Genomic DNA, 19,394 nt, shown 5'->3' with positions numbered 1-19,394 from the left:
GGGTTTACATATATATATGTAATTAATATTATAGTTGTAATTATATAATATACTATATAATATACTATATTTAAGCTTTTATAGGTATTGTACATCTAGGATGATGGGACAATAGGTTAAAGGTGTGTGTGGTCAAGGATGGTGAATAAATTAAGGCCATTAAAAAAGAAGCCAGATATTTCACATAGGTACCAGAAAATGTCCTGTAGGAACCCACCCATCACAGGCTCAAAGGTGTAAAAGTGAAAACTGATTCAGACTTTCTAGGGCGGAGTCTTTTAAAAAGAGAGCTCTGGGACATTCTGCCCACCCAGGACCACCTTGTTATCTTTCCACCAGCACTCATTTCAGCTGACAAGGAACTCAGAAGCCAGTGCAGTCATGGTTCAATCAGGCCCAGGCACTGCTTGTGCTGGCAGCAGACACTGGTGTTTTCCACGTAATGCTATTTTTATAAGCAAGTAGAACACAAGTGTCATAACATCACAAAAGCTTTCACCTTTTTTTCAAAGGAAAGCCTACAAGGCCAGGCAGTATGTAAAGTCAGTCCCTGTAAGCTGCCCAACAGGGTGATACATGTAACTGTGAGAAAGAAAATGAAGCTGTGAGAGACCCCAGGAAGGTAGAGGTGCCAAGAACATGGACTTCCTGCCGAAGGAAGCTGCAGGCAGTAAAGAAAGCCAGCCCAAGAGAACCAAGAGAATCGTGGATGTTGCAGCCAGCAAGAACATAAGGGTGAGCCTGTTCGAGCCCTTGGGGGCCCACCTCCTGCCACAGTGTACCCAGGATGCCAGACAAGGAGCTTAAAATTTAATATCTGCCCCACTGGTTTTCTGTCTTGCTTTGGTCTGATTCCTCCAACTTTCCTTTTCTTCTCTTTTAGAATGAGTATGTTTACCCTGTGCCAATGTATCTTGCGAGTATGTAACTTTTTTATTTTTACAGGAGCTCACAACTAAGAGTCTCCCTTGAATCTCACAGGAGACTTTAGACTTTTTTCTTTTCTTTCATTATTCTTTTTGGTACCAGGAATTGAACCCAGGGGCACTTAACTACTGAGCCACATCCCCAGTCCATTTTTATACTTTTATTTTGAGACAGAGTCTTCCTAAGTTTCTTAGAGCCTCATTAAATTACTGAAACTGGCTTTGAATTCACCCATCCTCCTGCTTCAGCCTCCCAAGCTGCCAGGAGTCTTGTATTAACTATGGATATTATTTGTGCCATTAATGCAGGGAAGCTGCTTTTTTGACAACTACTGGGTAAAATTCCCTGGTTCAAGAAAGCCAAGATCATGCTGGTGCCATGCCTTAGCTCACAGCCCCAGTTTCAAACACGGTCATAGGAAGATGGGCATAACCTGACAAGTACCACACAACCTGTTTTTCCTCCACTCATACCTTGTTTTTTTCTGAAGGAGCTCCAACTGATCACCATTGGTCTATACCACTATAAATAAAGCAAGCTCAGATTTTTCTCTTTGTTAGGGTCAGACCCATCAGGTCTGATCCACCCATCTGGCCCTCACTTTTAATATACTTCTGATCTTCTGTGTTTATTCTGCAATACTACTTTCATAGCCTTTATTTCACAGCTAGCCCACACTTCCAACAGTTACCCACTCCTTCCCCATGCAGGTCGTGAGTGAGACTAAGTTGCTGGAGTTATAGTCATGCTAATAATTTTTATTCTAAACACTAATGTATTATTTAGTTTTATTTATAATGATGAGACAAAGTCAAAAACATTTGAAAATCACTGGTTGTGGTGATTTTGTAAGGTAATGCTTAGAACAGACCTTGGCATATTCAGTACATGTTATTAGCTATTAGTGTACAGAAACAGAGGGTTAGTAATCAATTCACTAAAATTCACACAAATTTTAAGTTGTGAAACTAACTGAAAGAAAAAAGACTTACTGCCTCAACTCTGAACCATCACACTATATATACTCTGCGTTTAAAACAAATGAGGAAATTGGAGATGCCTGATTCTATAGTTTGAATGCTAAATATCTCCCAAAGGACTATATGTTAAAGGCTTAGTCTCCAGCTTGGTACAATAGGGAGCTGGGAGAACCTTCAGGAGGTAGGGTCTAGTAGGAGGCCCTTAGGTAATTGGGGGCATACCCTTGAAGGTGACTGTGGGACCCCAGTCTCTTTACATACTTTTTTTTTTTTTTCCACTTTGCTTCCTGGGAAGGGGTGAGAGGCTTTGTTCCACCATAGGAACATGATTTGTTGCCTCATCACAAGCCGTAAGGAACAGAGTCAATCAATCATGTACTGATACCTCTAAAACTGTGAGTCATAATAAACCTTTCCTCCTTAAAATTTTATTATCTCAGGTATTTTGCGACAGTGATAAAATGTGAATATACCTGATAACAGATTCTCCAAATGCCTGAATATAGAATATATACAGAATAGTAACCACATTTTGCAAGTCAAAACCTGTAATTTGGTACAACATAAACAAGTGTACTTAGAAAAACACAGCACAGAATACTGTACATCAGGTTTGTTCAAAAGAATATACAAAGTATGGCTGTCCAAATATATACACATACCCACCTATTCTCACTATACAAAGGCCTAATACTAGAAACCCCTGCAAAAAAAAACCCAATACTCAAACTTATGACCTAATATCCCAGACATAATACAGTTTCTAATTCAAGGGTCTTCATCTCATGCATCCTCAAAATTACAATTCCATACAAATTTAATGGTTATTAAGTCTACTTGTATATTCCAGGCTGAGAAGTAAATATATTACTCTTAAACTGTTTGATTGGGGGAAGGGAAATTCTTTGCTTTAAAGTAAGTCTAAAATGCAAATAAATTTACAAGTGAGCATACATACTTATACAGGTAATATCTCATTATGACAAATTCCTAGAAAGTATATGTTATAATTGAATTCCATTTGCCAGAAACTGAAAGGAAAATACATTATTCCCTCTCCACAAAAACAGCCTTGAAAAATACTGTATACTAAGTAAGAAATGCTGTGCATTAAGTAGAAAAAGAATGTAGCACCATTATTCAAGCATGATATCTAGATTACTGTATTCCCTCTAAGTCTCACTGGAACTTATAAATTAAGTACTAATATCTCCATGGGATTATAAAACTTGGAGAAAATCAGTCATGGTTCATAGTCATACAACTAAATGTTAGAACTGAAATTAGAACACAAATTTGTGCAATTCTAAAGCCTATGCTCCAGTAATATGTCACTTTACACAAAAGGAAAAAATTTTTTTTTTTTTACTCTACAGGAATCCAACCAACTGTTACAGGGTGAATTGTGCTTCACAAAAATTAATATGCCCTAACCCCAACCCCCAATCAGATAGTGACAGTCTTTTAAGAGTTAATTAAAGGGAGCTGGGAATGTGGCTCAGGGTAGGCTGCTTGCCTGGCAGTGGTGAGTCCCTGGGTTTGGTCCCCAGAACTGGGAAAGAAAAACAAAGTCATTAAGATTAAATGAAGGGCTGGGGAGACAGCTTAGTCAGTAGAGTGCTTGCCTTGCAAACACAAAGCCCTGGGTTCAATCTCCAGCACCGCAAAAAAAAAAAAAAAAAAAAAAGATTGAATGAAGTTATTAGCATGGTCCCTAAGTTGTTATAATTATGTTCTACTGAGAACAGGGAACACACACAGGGAAGACCCTAAGAAAAAACAGCCATCTACAAGACAAGGAGAGAGAACCTCAAAAGAAACCAGTCCTGATAATAACACCCTGATCGGAGACTTCTAGGAACTGTAAAAGCAAGTATCTGTGTAACCAATCTGTGTTACTTTGTTCTGACAGTCATAACAAATGAAAGTACCCACCTAGTCCTTTCATTATTATCTATTAAACTTCTGATATCTTCTCCTGCTGGATGGACCCTAAACTTATGAGAACTTCATTAGGTTAAGAGATACTGGCAAGATATTTAATATAGGATCAATGGAAGCACTCCCAATGAAAAAAATTACCAAGTTGTTATATAAAGCATTCAGTGCAAATAAAAACCATTATGAGCAAGCAAAAAACAAAACAAGCAAACAAAAACCTTAGACCCTCAGCAACTCAGCAAGACCCTATCTCAAAACAAAGTAGGGCTGAGAATGTAGGTAAGTGGTAAAGTGCTCCTGGGTTCAACTCTCAATATTCAATATCCACTCCCCCATCCAAAAAAAAAAAAGAGGAAAGAAAGAAAGCAAGCACACATAAATGCACTTGGGTTTTCTATTCAAATATATTTACATATCATAGTGAGTTAAAATAAGCATTCCATAAATTGCACAACTGATAGATAACATTACCCACAGAGAACATGCATCATTCTGAGGGTGATAAGGAAAAAGAAACCCTCAATGATTTAAGCAAAGCACATTTAATATAAAGAATTACTAAGAACTAATGAAAGAGCAACCAGAAGATGTAATAAGAATTCTCTAAGATACTCCATGGCTTAAGAAAGATATACTCAGAAAGTGAGCCTGTCTCCTAAGCAGACCTCATTCACTTCCATGCAAACCAAAATACAAGGAACCCAAAAGAGACAAAACAACTTTCAAAAAGAACAAAGTTGAAAGGCTCATATTTCTCAATTTAAAAACTTACTAAACAGCTACAATAATAAAGTGTGCATAGATATCCAGACCTCACTGGAGAAGGCAAAATTGAAGCCCAATGGATAGCAGAGAAGTCCACTTGGTTAACCGACCCTAGAGCTGGCCCACAACTGGGCATGCTTGAAGCAACCACACAGGGAGTGACCAAGAACATGAGCCCAAAAGAGAGTTGGTGTGCCATAATAAGAAGAAGATCTAGAATGACTGATGTCTATCCCAGGATGGTGGCAGGAGACAAATATGAAGAGGAGATGACTATGAAGGAGTCAGGGCACCAATTCATACACAGGAAGCCCTCTGTACTAGGAAGGCCACAAGGTGATAACCAGGTTAAGCCAGGGCTCTGTGGTCACAGAGGATCTGTATTTCCAGATATGCAGCTGTGGCAGGAAACCCTCACCTATACTGCTGACCAATGAGACAGCAGAGAGATTCATCAAAAATCTCTCCTGCAATATCTTTGATGCCTTCTGAGGATGTTTAACAATGATCTCATTGTGAAGGAGAAATGCTTACAGGGGATTAAGCTTGTAATCACAGAGGAGGTAATGATGGATGAATTTGAACTGAAAGGAACTGAAAGGCAAAAAATTGGTAACTGGCAGAATGGTTTTACAGTGTTTCATCATTTAAAGAATTTTCAAGTAATTCTAAAATTATTTGTTATTTCAAGCTGAGTTCTTTTAAAGTTAGAGGAATTCTTCAAAGATCATATACAACAGTATAAAAAAAATACTGACCAACATCCCTTATGAATAAACATAAAATACCTCAACAAAATACTAACAAACCAAAGCCACTGACTATATAAAAAGAATTACAATTTACTGCTAGAATGAAAAGTTGACTCAATATGTAAAATTCAATCAACACAATATGTAATATTAAAAGAATAAAGGATAAAACCACAATATTTCCCAAACTGATGTATGAAGTTCATAAAAAAAAAGTTCAGCTGGCTTTTTTGGCAGAAACTGACAAGCTGATTCTAAAATGCAAACAAAAATTCAAGGAACCCAGAACAGCCAAAATAATTTTCAAAACGAACAAAGCTGAAGGACTCATATTTTTCAATTTCAAAATTTATTACACAGCTATAATAAGAGTATGGATTGATATCTAGATCAATGGAATAGAACTGAGAACTTACAAACCAGTCTGTACCAGTATCAGCCTCTTGATTCCAAATTCACCCTTCATTACCTGCAGAATTCCTTTAAGCATTTCTCTGTTACATTCATAATCAACTGATCAAAATCAGTTGTAACATTTTATAATCACTAGGATGCCACTTAAAAAATAAGAAACCTTGGTGAGGATGTAAAACAACTAGAATATTCATACAGTGCTGAAAAGGATACAAAATAGCCCAGCCACTTTAGAAACAGTTTGACAGTTTCTCAAAAAATTAGAATTACCAAATAACCTAATATTTCCATTTCTAAGTATAATCAAAAAGTAGAAATAAGTACTGAAATAGTTGTACACAAATATTCATAGCACTATTAACAAAAGCCAAAAGGTGAAACAACCCAAATGTCCACACAGGTGGATGGGTAAGCAAAATGTAGTATGTATGCATGATGGAATGTTATTCAGCTATAAAAATGAATGAAGCACTGATGTATGTTAAAAACATTACAGAAAATAAAAGCTAAGGAAAAAAAGGCCACATTTTGTATGACTCCATTTATATGAAAGCTATGAACAGACAAGCCCATTAGTGGTTTAAGCAGATAAACAGTTTAAGGGGCTGGGGAGAGGGAATAATGCAGCATCATAGCTTAACAAGTAGATGGTTTTCTTCTGGATGATGAAAATGTTTTGGAATTAGAGACAGGTGGTGGTCACGGAATATTATGAATGTACTAAAAAAAAAATTCTCAGTCAATATGGTCAATTAGATGCTAAGCATGCATCCTTCTCCCCTTTAGAGATTCATGATGCAAATTAGCATTTTTTAAAAAATTTTGTAGTTAAAACATTTATTTAAATTGGCATATCCGACAACTATAAATACTCTCAGTTAAGTGTTTTTCATATTGTGGATCACTACCCAGGTTGAAATCAATTTAGCGACTCAGAATTTTTAAGAAATTAAATAGAACATAAAATACTACACTGCATCCAATACTGTAAAAAATAAGCATTGTTTTCCACAAAGGTGTTATTTCTATTATACACAGTGAACTAAGACAGGCTGTCAAACATATTTCTTACCATGAGTCAACACCAAAAAACTCTGAAAAACACTTTTAATACAACAAAACAAATCTTACCTTACTTACCATATTATAAAATTCCAGCTCTCTCGGGCCCCTTGGAGGTGGCTGTAACTGTTTCAAAACTGTGCCATCTGGGTGTTGTAGTATACCTATGGAAAAAATTAGAAAGTTTTTTAGTGTTTTAATTATATATCCTGCTTCACAGGATATATTTCTTCCAGAAGAGGTAAACCATTGTCAAAAATTTAAGAATTTACTTTTACTTATATTTGAAAATTTAACACCAAACCAACATGTTTTAGTACTTGTTATATGCAAAGCACTAGAACACAAATTCTAAATCACTTAGTTTTATTGTCTCCAACCACTATTCCCTTAGGGCTCCCTCATATTCAAATAAATATAAATTTATTTTTATAAATAAAATAATTTTTTGTATATTTTTATGGAAATACCCCAGTAATAGACATTCCATGAAAAATAAGAGACAAGTTAAATGCAGTAGCACCTGTTTTTAAAAACAGAAAATAAACATGTTAACAGTAGCTACATATGAATTTCCTACTTGATAATGTTTTAGAATTCTCTCCTCCATTTTAAGAAAGCAACTTAAGTTGTCCTGATTCATATGAACTGTGCACAGCTGTACAGATAGTACAAGGATATGTATCCATTGGAAAAAGTAAGGGCTGAGACCAGGTATCAAATCGGGAGTAGGAAGAGCACCTTTTTATATAATCTGTCCACTCAAGGGTGGGGAGTCTTTAACTCAACGAAAGCAGAGAGTAAAAATACAGCAATCAATTTTGTTTAAGACCTACTATAGAACAGAAGGAAGGTAAATATTAATCCATATGGATAACATGGGGTTTGTGAGCAGTTAAAAGACTTGAGGACTTTGAGAATATTATAATGTAACTAAAAATTATGAAACTGGAATTCCATTCCTGAAAGTAAGGAATTAGAACAAGAAAAGTCTTTGCTCCTATGGGGTTATGACATTTTCTATGGGGCTAATGAAGAGTGATATACACACAAAAGTCTTGATGAAAAGATTTCCAGAGGGAAAAAACAGGGCACTCATAAACCATGACTGCTTTCCCACCTGAGGCAGGCACCTGATCTAGAAATAAGTGAGCCTCCCATTACATTTTAATGGGAAAGAGGAAGTCAGGCTAGAGACTGGCAGGGTGGATGAAAGACAGTCATAGTCCCAACATAAAAACTGACGACTTGGTCCACTAAGTCTCCCACAATACTTGACCAAGTACCCCTCAAATTTCGTAAAAAGGCAATAATCCCAGGAATTCTTGAGTCAGTGAATTCCAACATCCAAAGTAAACTGATAATATCCAAAACTAAAGCTAACCCCCTTTTCAAGTTCAAAAACTGTCAAGGAGTGTTGGTAGGTTGTGACAAAAACAGATGACTCCATCTAAGACTGCAGCACCAGCTTAACGAACCTCTAGAGGGAATACACTTATTAGCCCTTCAAATTACAGAGGAAGAGGCTTGTACTTTATGGAGACCAAAATGCAAAAATAGTACATTTCATTTACCACTCTTCTTTAAATTAAATGCCCTGAATTCAACAGGAAATTATATCCAAAAAAAGTCAGAAAAATGTGATGCATAAGTGTAGTAAACAGTAGCTGACACAGATAACCAAGTAATTGTAATTAGCAAATAAGTATATTAAAATAAAAATCCAGAACATGTGAGAAAATTACAGAAGAGATAAAAATGCTGAAGAGATGAGACATTTCAGGAGAGAAAGAGACTAAAGAAAAACCAAAGGAAACTGTACAATAAAAAAGAGATAATATCTGAAATAAACAAATAACTTTGGGATTAAATCAATAAATAATCAAAGAAAAAAAGAGCAATGAACATGAAGAGAGACCAATGGCAAACATCTACCTTAAAGCAAAGAGAAAAAAGTATATAAAAAGAAAACAGGAATAGAGCATTAGAAACCTGCAGGGTAGTACCAAGCATTTTAACAAATATGGAGTATCATAAGGCAAAAGGAGAATGGGTCAGAAAAGAAAAAGTAGAGGTTTCTACTTTCCACCTAGGATATAAAAGTGCTGGGCCTGGTGGCACACACCTTAATCCCAGCAACGCTGGAAACGGAGGCAGAAAGATCTCAAGTTTGACGTCAGCCTACATAAAAAGCAAGACTATCTCAAAAAAAAAAAAAAAAAAACAAAAAAAACTATTTTTAAAATAGTGGGTGATGAACTGGGGGTGTAGCTCAATGGTAGAGCACCCCTCAGATGGATTCACAGTACCCCCAAAAAATAAAAAATGAAGCCAGGTAATGTACATCATAACTTTCCTTGAAATTATCACACAACTGAGATTGCAGAATGAAATCTAAGGAAAGATACATGCCACTAAAATAAATGTTTTTAAATTTACTTTAAAAAAGAAAAAAAAGATGGGAGCACTTGTTTACCTGTGAAGAAGCATGGGTAAAAGACGGGGTCACCTTACAAGCAGAGAATAATAATTTGGCTAAGTTTTTAGAAATGGATACAGGAAAAGCATGAGGGTATAGAGTTGAGGTGAGGATAGCCAATTATGCCATCCCTCGGATACAGGTGAAGATCCACTGTGGATGGGGGTGGAGGAAACTCTTCTAATCTCTAGGGGTGGGGGATGAAGTAAAACAGGAAGCTATCCTGGGTTCTAACTTTAGAGATCACCTATTGACAGAAAAGGGAAAGAAAATTCATGCCAAAGACCTTCTAACTACACAAAACAATGTTTGACTCCCACAGCAAAGAGGGGCAAAAGAGATCACATCTCTACAATATGGGTGCATGAGGAAGACCTAAAGCAGAGAGTTTAACAAAAATATTGAGAAAAATTACTTGGCAAATCAGTTCCCACCCACAAATATACCAGAGGAATTTCAAATCCACGGAAGATGTATTAACCAGCTTTGGCTGCCATGACAAACATAGCCTTGTCAGTTCAAAAAACAGAAATTTATTTTCCCATGGTTCTGAAAACTAGAAGTCCCAGATAAGAGTAATGACAGATTCACTTCCTAGTGAGGATTCTTTTCTTGGCTTGTAGAAGATCCTTATGAGGGCGAAAGAGCAGCTTTCTAGTGTCTCTTCTTATGGGGACACTAATTCTATCAGGTCAACGCTTTACCCTCATGACCTCATTTTCTATCTTAATTACCTCCCCAAAGCGCCATCTTCAAATAAGTCACACTAGGGGGTAGGACTTCAACATATGAATTTGGGGAGGCACAAAGAGTCAAAAACAGAAAGCGTAACAACAAAACTTGAACTTGGCCCTACTCCTGACCAGATTGGCTCAAATCAACAAAATAACAGCTGGTCAAAAGAGGCTTATTTATCTCATGAAAAAATACTATTTGCCTCAGATGCTACAGTTCAACTATAGCATATGACACCCACCACAACTTAATAAAAATTATGGCACATATGAATGAAATGGGGCAAAACACTGTCCAGAGATAAAGCAAAATTCAAACTGTTTCAGAAAAGACACTAAAGTTAGTATAATCAGACAATGGAACTTGTTTTAAATGTTTAAAGGCTATAATATAATAGAAAAGGTAGACAACATGCATGAAAAGATGGGGGATTTTAGCAGAGAGAAATGTTAAAATTCAAATGAAAATAATAGCAATTTTAAAATGTGGTAGCAGAGACAAAGAATTTTTTCCATGGACTCATCAGTTGACTCAAAACAGCCCAGGAAAAGAATTAATGAATGTGATGTCAGATGAATAGAATTTACAAAAACTGAAACAAAAAAAAGAAGGGGAAAAAAGGTGGAAAAAGCAGGAGAAAACATGTAAGATCTGTAGAATAAGAGTAAACAGTCTAAGATAACTATTATCAGAAACCCAGAAAACAATGAAAGGCACACTCACATTAATTGTATCATTGTACACAACAGCTAAGAAGTAGAGGCAACCTAAATGTTGACAGATGACTGAATTAAGAAAATGTGGTATATACATACAATGAATATCATTCCACCTTAAAAAGAAGGAAATTCTGTCTTACACTACAACATGAATGAACCTTGAAGACATGTTAAGTGAAAAAATCCCATTACACAATGATGCATGATTCCATTTATATGAAGTATCTAAAACTGTCAAACTCAGAAACAGAGGTTAGAATGCTGGTTACCATGGGGCTGAAGAAAAGGGAACAAGGGAATTATTCAATAGATATAGAGTTTTTCTGGCGTGGAAGAAGTAGATCAGGAGTTGCCACTGAGAAATTGCCCTCTGTATAGTATCCCCATGGCTTCTATTAGTCTTGAGTGGCCTTTTCCCACCTGGCTTCCCCTGCTGATTGATGTTCTCGTGGTTTTGCTGCTGTCCTTGGCATCTTGAGGCAGGAAACGAGGGCCTAAGCCCCCATCCCCTACCTAGTTTGGCAACAGGGTTGGATGCTGTATCGTGGTTTTGTTGTTTTATTTTGTTCCAAGATTAAAGTATGCAAAATAAAAAGGATGCAGTTTAATACAAAAAAAAAATCTGTTGCACAATAATGTGAACTCAATTAACACTTACTTTATACTTAGAAATACTTAAGATGGTCAATTTTACATTGTGTCTTTTACCACAATAAAAAATAGTTGTGGGGGCTGGAGTTGTGGCTCAGTGGTAAAGCCCTTGCCTGGCATGTGTGAGGCCCTAGGTTTGATACTCAGCACCACATATAAACAAATAAAATGAAAAGATCCATTGACATGAAAAAAAAATGTTTTTAAAAGTTGTGTATTCAGGAGGATTATAACTATGTAAAAAGAAACACGTTAAAATTTCCATCTGTGATGGGCACAGTGGCACACACCTATAATCCCAGCAGCTCCAGTGGCTAAAGCAGGATGATTGAGAGTTCAAAGCCAGCCTCAGCAACTTAGCAAGGTCCTAAGCAACTCGGCAAGACCCTGTCTCTAAATAAAATATAAAAAGGGTTGGGAAAGTGGCTCAGTGGTTAAGCATCCCTGGATTCAATCCCTGGTTTTAAAAATAAATTATTTTTCCTATCTGAGAAAGGAACAATCTAGATAATTTTCTTTCTTTTTTTCAAAATTTTTCTTCCAGAAACTGTTATGATAAACATGTATTGCTTTTATTATTAGAAATAAAACTATGACATAATAAATAAGTATATGTGAACTGTATATTCTGTTTAAAATCAATTATGTAAACATTGTATGGAAAAATACTGAAGGGAAATTTTTTCTTTAAATGAGAGAAAGGGACTGAGGAAACATTTGACAAGACAATGGCTGAAATGTTCTAAAACAAATGAAAACAAAAACAGAGATAAGACAATCAGGATACTAAACAAATGGAAAAAAACAAAACCCTGAACACTTTACATATAAAGACATGTGGTTTATAAGTAAAAAATGAAGAAAAACGGTAATATGCAAGTGTGGGTCAAGGAAAGGTGATATATCAATATTATATATCAAACTACACAGTATCAGACACCATAGGCTTCAAGAAAAGGATTCTTATCCTATATAGAGACATTTTTTAATAAGGTCAGCTCATAAGACACAAAATCCTAAATATATACACACCTAATAACAGTTTCAAAAGACATGTAGCAAAATCTGACAGAACTGAAAGGATTAACAAATCCATGAAGAATAAAGCCTCAATAACTTTCTTAATTGATAAAAAAACAAGTAGAACATTAGTAATAATATATAAAATATAAGCACTATCAAACAACTTGACCAATTTGACTCATAAAATGCCATGGCATTTATGTCCTACTGGGCTTAGTGGCATGCACCTAGAGTCCCACCTACTCAGAAGACTGAGGAAGCAGAATCACTTGAGGCCAGGATTGTGAAGCCAACCCGATCAACTGTTTTAGTGAACTTTTTCACTGTTGCAACCAAAAGACCTGACAATAACAACTTCAGAAGAAGTTTATTTGGCATTCAAGGTTTCAGAGTCTCAGTCCACAGACAGACAGCTCCATTGCTCTGGGCCCAAGGAATGGTAGAACACCATGGCAGAAGAGTGTGAAAGAAGAAAGTAACTCAGGACAAGGCCATAGGAGGCACAGAAAGACTGAAAGAAGAACCAGATGGAGGAAGGAAAGGAGAGAGCACACCCTGGTATACTCCCTCCCACTCTCTAAGGACAAAAATATATACTCAAGACATGGACCCAAAGACACACCTACTCCAGCCACACTCTACCTGCCTGCAGTTGGTTAATCCCTATCAGGGAATTAATACATTGATTAGGTTGAGACTCTCATAACTTGCTTGCATTGTCTCACATATGAGCTTTTAGAGAATGCTTCATATCTAAACCATAACACTAACACGGCCAAATTCCATCTCAAAAAAAGCTACATCCAACAGAATACACATTCTCTTCAAGCACAAATGGAGCATTTACCAAGACTCAAGCTAGACCATAAAACAAGTCTCAAATCTAAAAACTAGAATCATGCAGAGAATATTCTCTAACCACAACTGACATAACAATATAATGTTTGGGAAAATACCAAATAATTGGAAACAACATACAGGTATCATGGATCAAAAAGCCCAGGGGAAATTAGAAAGCACTTTAAATTAAATAATGAAAACTCAACATACCAAAATTTGTGGAATCTAATTCAAGTACTTAAAGAGAAATGTGCAATTCTAAGTGCCTATATAAGAAAAAAGAAAAGGTTCCAATTTAAGATGCTAGAAAAATAAGAATATATTAATTTCAAATACATAAATATGAGTAAAAAAGCCAATGAAATAAGAAAGGAACAATGGGGAGAAAAATCAATGAAATCAAAAGATTCTTTGATATTAATAACATGGATAAACCTCCAGTTAGATGAATCAAGAAGAAAATATATACTCTCATTAGGAATAAGTAAAAAGATAAAATATCACTATAAATCCTATAAGCAATAAAAGAATAGTAAGAGAATTAGAAATTTCATACTAGTAAAACCAACAATTCAGATAAATGAACAAATTCCTTTGGACACAAATTATTAAAACTGACACAATAAGAAATTTGAATTGTCATGTCTGTTAAAATACTGAATTCATAATTTAAAAACTCCTAAGACAACCTGCAGGACCCAATGGCTTTATGAGTAAGTTTTATCAAACATAAAATATCAAGCGAAAAAAAAAAAAAAAACCAAATTCAGAAAACAGAAAAGTATCAATCAGTTCCCAACTTTGTTAATGAAGCCAATATAATCATGATTTTTAAAAACCACAACAGACTTAATAAAATATATAGAACATGATCTCAAATGAATATAAGTCACAAAAATTTTAACAAAACCCTAGCAAATCAAATCTACCAACACACATAGGATAATTTATCATGGTCCTGTGAACTCTATTCCAGGAATGCAAGTTGGTTTAAATATTTAAAAATGAGTAAATATACAATTGTTTTTAGCAGAGGTATTGTTTTTAGTAATGAGGAAGGGGGATACAAACAGAAAATGGGGGAAAACAGGATCCCTATGGTATTGGATTTAAGGTATAGTGATGGGGCTAGGCAGGTAGCTCAGTGATAAAGTACATGACTGAGGGCCTGGGTTGGATGACCTGCACCACAAAAAAACTAAACAAATAAGTATATTATAGATATGGGGCTGGAGGATAGAGCTCAGTGATAAAGGACACACTTCATAGCATGTGTGAGGACCTGGATTCAATCTCTAACACAAAAACACCAAAAACAAATAAAAACTCTGCTAAATTATGAGGATGAACTCAGTATTCAAGAATATGAAATTAAGTATTTCTTAATCCAGTCTGGTGAAAGAATAAACAGAACTACATACAAGGAGCAATGAGCACACCTGGAATCCAGATCTTGATTTCTAAATACCATTTATCCCCACAGGAACCAGTTTCCTTGAAGAAAAATGGCTCATTCCAGGGTGTGAACAAAGAGAACACAAATGAACATGGAAAATCGTTTAATGCCAGGAAGTAAGAAAATACAAGGAAAAAAGAAATGTCAACACACAGCAGCCAGCCTAAAGAAGCTGCCAGTGCCCAATCTGCGACAACATCAGTATTAAAATCAACAGTAACAATAATAGATAATATCTTTTCACTTAAATTTGAAAAATCCACTAGCCCATCCTAAAAGGTAATGTAGGAAGGTGGACGTGGTGGCACATACCTATGATCCCAACTATTCAGGAGTCTGAGGTAAATTAGGCCAGCCTAGGAAACTCAGGGTGACCCTGCCTCAAAATAAAATTAAAAGGAATAGGGCATAGCTTTGGGGTTGAGTGCTAGTCTAGTATACATAAGGTCCTGGGTTTGATCCCCAATATCTTAAGAAGAATAAGGAGGAGCAAACAACTCTTTAATGTGGAATGCCAATTAAGCAAAGTAACAGAAAAAGTTTGAATATTTGTTTTGCAACCATACTAATAAGTGAGTCTGTCAATATCAATGGATGCTTAATCACTGGATATAAAGTTTGATGAGGAACAGGATATACAACAGTCTCAAAATGTTCCTCTCAAATTACTTAATTACTATAGCAAAAATGGTAATTTATAGTGGAAAAAAATTAGGCAGGCATCACTTAACCACATGATCAAAGTCATATCAACAATACCACTGGGGCTGGGGTTTTGACTCAGTGGTAGAGTGCTTGCCTAGCATGTGTGAGGCACTGGGTTTGATCCTCAGCACTGCATATAAATAAATAAAAGTCCAAAAACAACCAAATATAAAAAAAATAGGAGCTAGACAAGTATTTAGAGGAAAGGGGTCATTATATCTGTAATTTACTATTATATGATTCTACAAAAATCATCATCTACAAAGTAATTAGGCAAATGTAGTAAAATATTGGTAATTGATAAATCTAGATGAATGGTATAATTCATTATTCTGGAAACATTTTCCTAAGTTTGAAACTTTTTCAAAATAAGTTATTTTTTAAAGGCAATACAATTTATATTAGTATTAAATACTTTAAAATTTAGCAAACTCTACACTGAAAACTACAACTCATAGAAGAAATTAGAGATGAACTAGATAAATGGAGAGATAAAACAAGTTCATGTTCTGGAAAGCTCAAGATTGTGAAGAAATCAATTCTCACTAAAAGCAATCTATAGATTTAAAGCAAACTCAAACAAAATCACATCATGTTTCTTGGGGAAAGTGATAAGCTGATTTAAATCTACATGGAAATGGAAAGGGCCAGAAAAAGTAAAAACAACCTTGAAATGGAAAATAAGATGCTTGCTCTATTTATCACTCTTACAATACAGCACTTGAATCAAGACAGTGAAATATTATTAGGATAAATAAATAAAGCAATGAAAACCAATAAAAGACCAAAAGCAAATTCAGGAAACCGAATGAATAAACTGTGGTACGGATGCACAATGGCATACAACTGAATTGTGAAAAAAGAATGAGGAAGAGCTCTACGCTGATTTGTAGGATAAATTATCTTTTAAAAGCAAAGTTCGAAACAGTATATACAGCATACTTACTACCTGCTATCTCAGAAAGAAGGGGAAATAAAGTTCTCATAGATTGTCTTATTTGTACAAGAAACTCAGAAAAGGATGAATCAAAAAAACAATGAAACTGAATATCTACAAAGGCATACTGAAGAAAGGGGAGGAGTTTTGACTTTTGGAAGCATGCTAGTTTATAAGCACTCCTGTATATAATGGAAGGGAAATGAATTTAAACAGAAACAAATGACCCCAACTATTTCAAATAAATGCTATTACCATAAAGAGGGGAAAAATAACAACAACAAAAAATCTAACCTAAAAATTTTTTCAAGTTTCCAACCATATACCCTTAGGGTAAAAGAATCTACTTTTGAATTCTTCATTTTATGTTTGTTTTCTGTAGGAGTATACGTGTAGAAATTCTGAAAATTATAGGACTGAGCAAAAATCATAAACATACGATAACACTAGGAGTCAGGGTTTTCAATGTGGATGAAGGGAAATAACAATTCAGAAACAAGCAAAAAAAGAAAGGACTCAGACTGGAATTAAACTAGAAGTATGAAATTGTGATTCCTGAAATATTTATAAGTTCATTTAAATTGCATCAATTGAAAAGACCTGGAAGCAATGACATCCCAGTAGTTAAGACCACACATAGCACCCAAATCAGAGTTTCTAAATACTATTTCAACTAATCAGGTTCCTTGGACAAATGGTTGATTCTAAGGTGAAGAAGAGAAGGTAAATGTCTAAAGTAATTTATGATAGAAAGGAAGTGCTCTCAATAGCCAGATTCAGTACAATTTGAGCAGCAAGAAAATTTCTGAAACAGGTTATGACACATTATAAAATAGAAATCCATGAGTCCAAACAAATCATAAATATAGCATGCACACATAGGAGTAAAAGGAGGGATATTTCTCATAATAAAAATTTTTACAAGGAGTATTAGAATTGGAACAATCATGATTTTGTAACTAAAAAAGACTAATGCAAGAAAAACCAAGATGCCAAACCCAGGGGTATAGTTGGATGAGGCTTCCAGATATCTGCATGACCTTCAGTGTCTCCCCATATATAGTTTGTTAATTGCAAGAGGAAAAATAAGAACTGTATACTGAAGCAGCCAGATGACACTTGAACCAGATGACCAAAATTAACCACTAATAAAGGTCAGACAAAGAAACAGGTCTCTAGATGTGGTATCTTAAAAAGGACACACTTACACAATGTTCTAGTCAGAAATGCATCCCCTGAAGCTCATCCTGAGGACCCATCAGAAAATCAAATTGAAGAACATTTCATAAATAACCAACTAGACTGTTCTTCTAAATGACAATGTTATAAAAGACAAAAGCAGAGGTTATGTTGCAAATTAAAGGAGACTAAGAGCCATAACTAAATGCAACATGATATCTTGAAGCAGCTCTTCTTGAGAAAACAAATGGAATAAAAGACATTATTTAAATAGTTGCAAAATGAGAACATGGGTTATAAAATACTATCACTATTAAATTTCCCATATTTAATAAATATACTGTGGTTACAGAAGAGAATATCTTTGTTCTTAGGTAATAAACATGGAACAATTACTGTGTAAAGTGGCATGATGTATGCAACCCACTCACAAATAGTTCAGAAAAAAAATAATGTGTGTAGGGATAATAAAACAAATTTGGCCAAATGTTAAGTTCTATTGTCCTTCCAACTTTTCTGTACATTTCGTGTTATTTGAAGTCAATTAATTTCAATAAGAATGAACACAATAAACCAAAATAGTTGGGGGTCTTGCCCTGCCCCACATTATCAGTTTAAATTCTTGTTCTCCCCATATATTATCTCATTTCTACATCCTAAATTGGATCAAAGAACAAATTTCAGACTTGAACCTCTTATTTAACACTCTTAAGGACTTTCTTTTCTTTCTTCCTGTGTGTTACTGAGGACTAAACACCAGCCCTTTTTGTATTCTGAGACAACATCTCATTAAGTTGTCCAAGCTGGCCTTCTACTTATGATCCTCTTACCTCAGACTTTGGGATAGCTGTGATTACAGACATGCACCACCACACCTGGTCTTTAAGAACTTTTAAAAGAAACTAATGGTATATATTAAATATTAAAACAGAAAAAGGATTTTATGCCAACTTTGGTGAGCTTTGGGAAATTGAGAGCTTTTACGCTTTTGTGAAGCTTTCCTATAATGTAAAAGAATATTTAATAAAGTATTTGTAACAGCAAAAAAAAGGTCAAACTCTAAAATATATTTTTATAAGAATATATTGTTAAGCAAATTTTGATATATCTAGTCTGCAGAACATAACACAGTATGAATAAAGTACAGACAGTCTCCAACTTACAATGATTCAATTTAACAACAGTGCAACTTATAATGGTACAAAAGTAATAGGCATTCAGGAGAAATCATACTTCAAATTTTAATCTTTTGCAGGTCTAGGACTATACTGCATATTGTCTTGCGCTGACGGGCAGTGGCAGAAAGCTACAGCTCCCAGTCAGGTACACAATCACAAGGATAAGAGTATATTATGATGCCAAGTTATGATGTTTGGCTGATAGTAGTATTAAATGTGTTTTCAATTTTTTTTCAATTTACAATGGGTGTATCTAGATGTAACCCCATTGTAAATTAAGGAGCACCTGTACATTTCAGTAAAAAAATATGGTTATACTACATAATATAATTAGGATTAAAAAAATAAGTTGGGACTGAGGGTGTGGCTCAGTGGTAAAGCCCTTGCCTAGCAGGCAGGAGGCCTTGGGTTCAAACTCCAGCACTACCAAAGAAAAAAACAATTGCTGATATATCGGTATGAAAAATTAGAATTGTGTTAATGTGTTTATGTCGGTGCAAAGGCATAAGGATGCATGGAAAATTGTTACCAGTGATTGTCTCTGGGAGAGTAAGAATACCTGGAAGGGCATTACTTAAATAATTTATTTTCCCTAAAAGATTATGAACCATTTTTACAATTAAAAAAAAAATAGTGTTAATCTTAGAACTC

General features: G+C 35.1%; 1 protein-coding gene across 3 annotated transcripts in view; it reads right to left on the bottom strand.

Annotated features, from left to right (window-relative positions):
* The window catches only part of IPMK (inositol polyphosphate multikinase), a 53,570-nt gene that overhangs the window by 31,450 nt on the left and 2,726 nt on the right, over positions 1-19,394 (bottom strand). For 2 of the 3 annotated variants that reach the window (XM_079138152.1, XM_079138154.1), the window contains exon 2: positions 6,911-7,005. In XM_079138152.1, the coding sequence (XP_078994278.1) occupies positions 6,911-7,005 (95 nt within the window). The remainder of the gene's footprint in view (positions 1-6,910; positions 7,006-19,394) is intronic. The other variant, XM_079138153.1, reaches the window with a different exon arrangement.

The sequence above is a fragment of the Sciurus vulgaris genome (assembly GCF_902686455.1).
Source record: "Sciurus vulgaris genome assembly, chromosome: 4".
NCBI lineage: Eukaryota > Metazoa > Chordata > Mammalia > Rodentia > Sciuridae > Sciurus > Sciurus vulgaris.
Note: the sequence above shows the minus strand (reverse complement) of the source record. Positions and strands in the feature narration are given on the sequence as shown.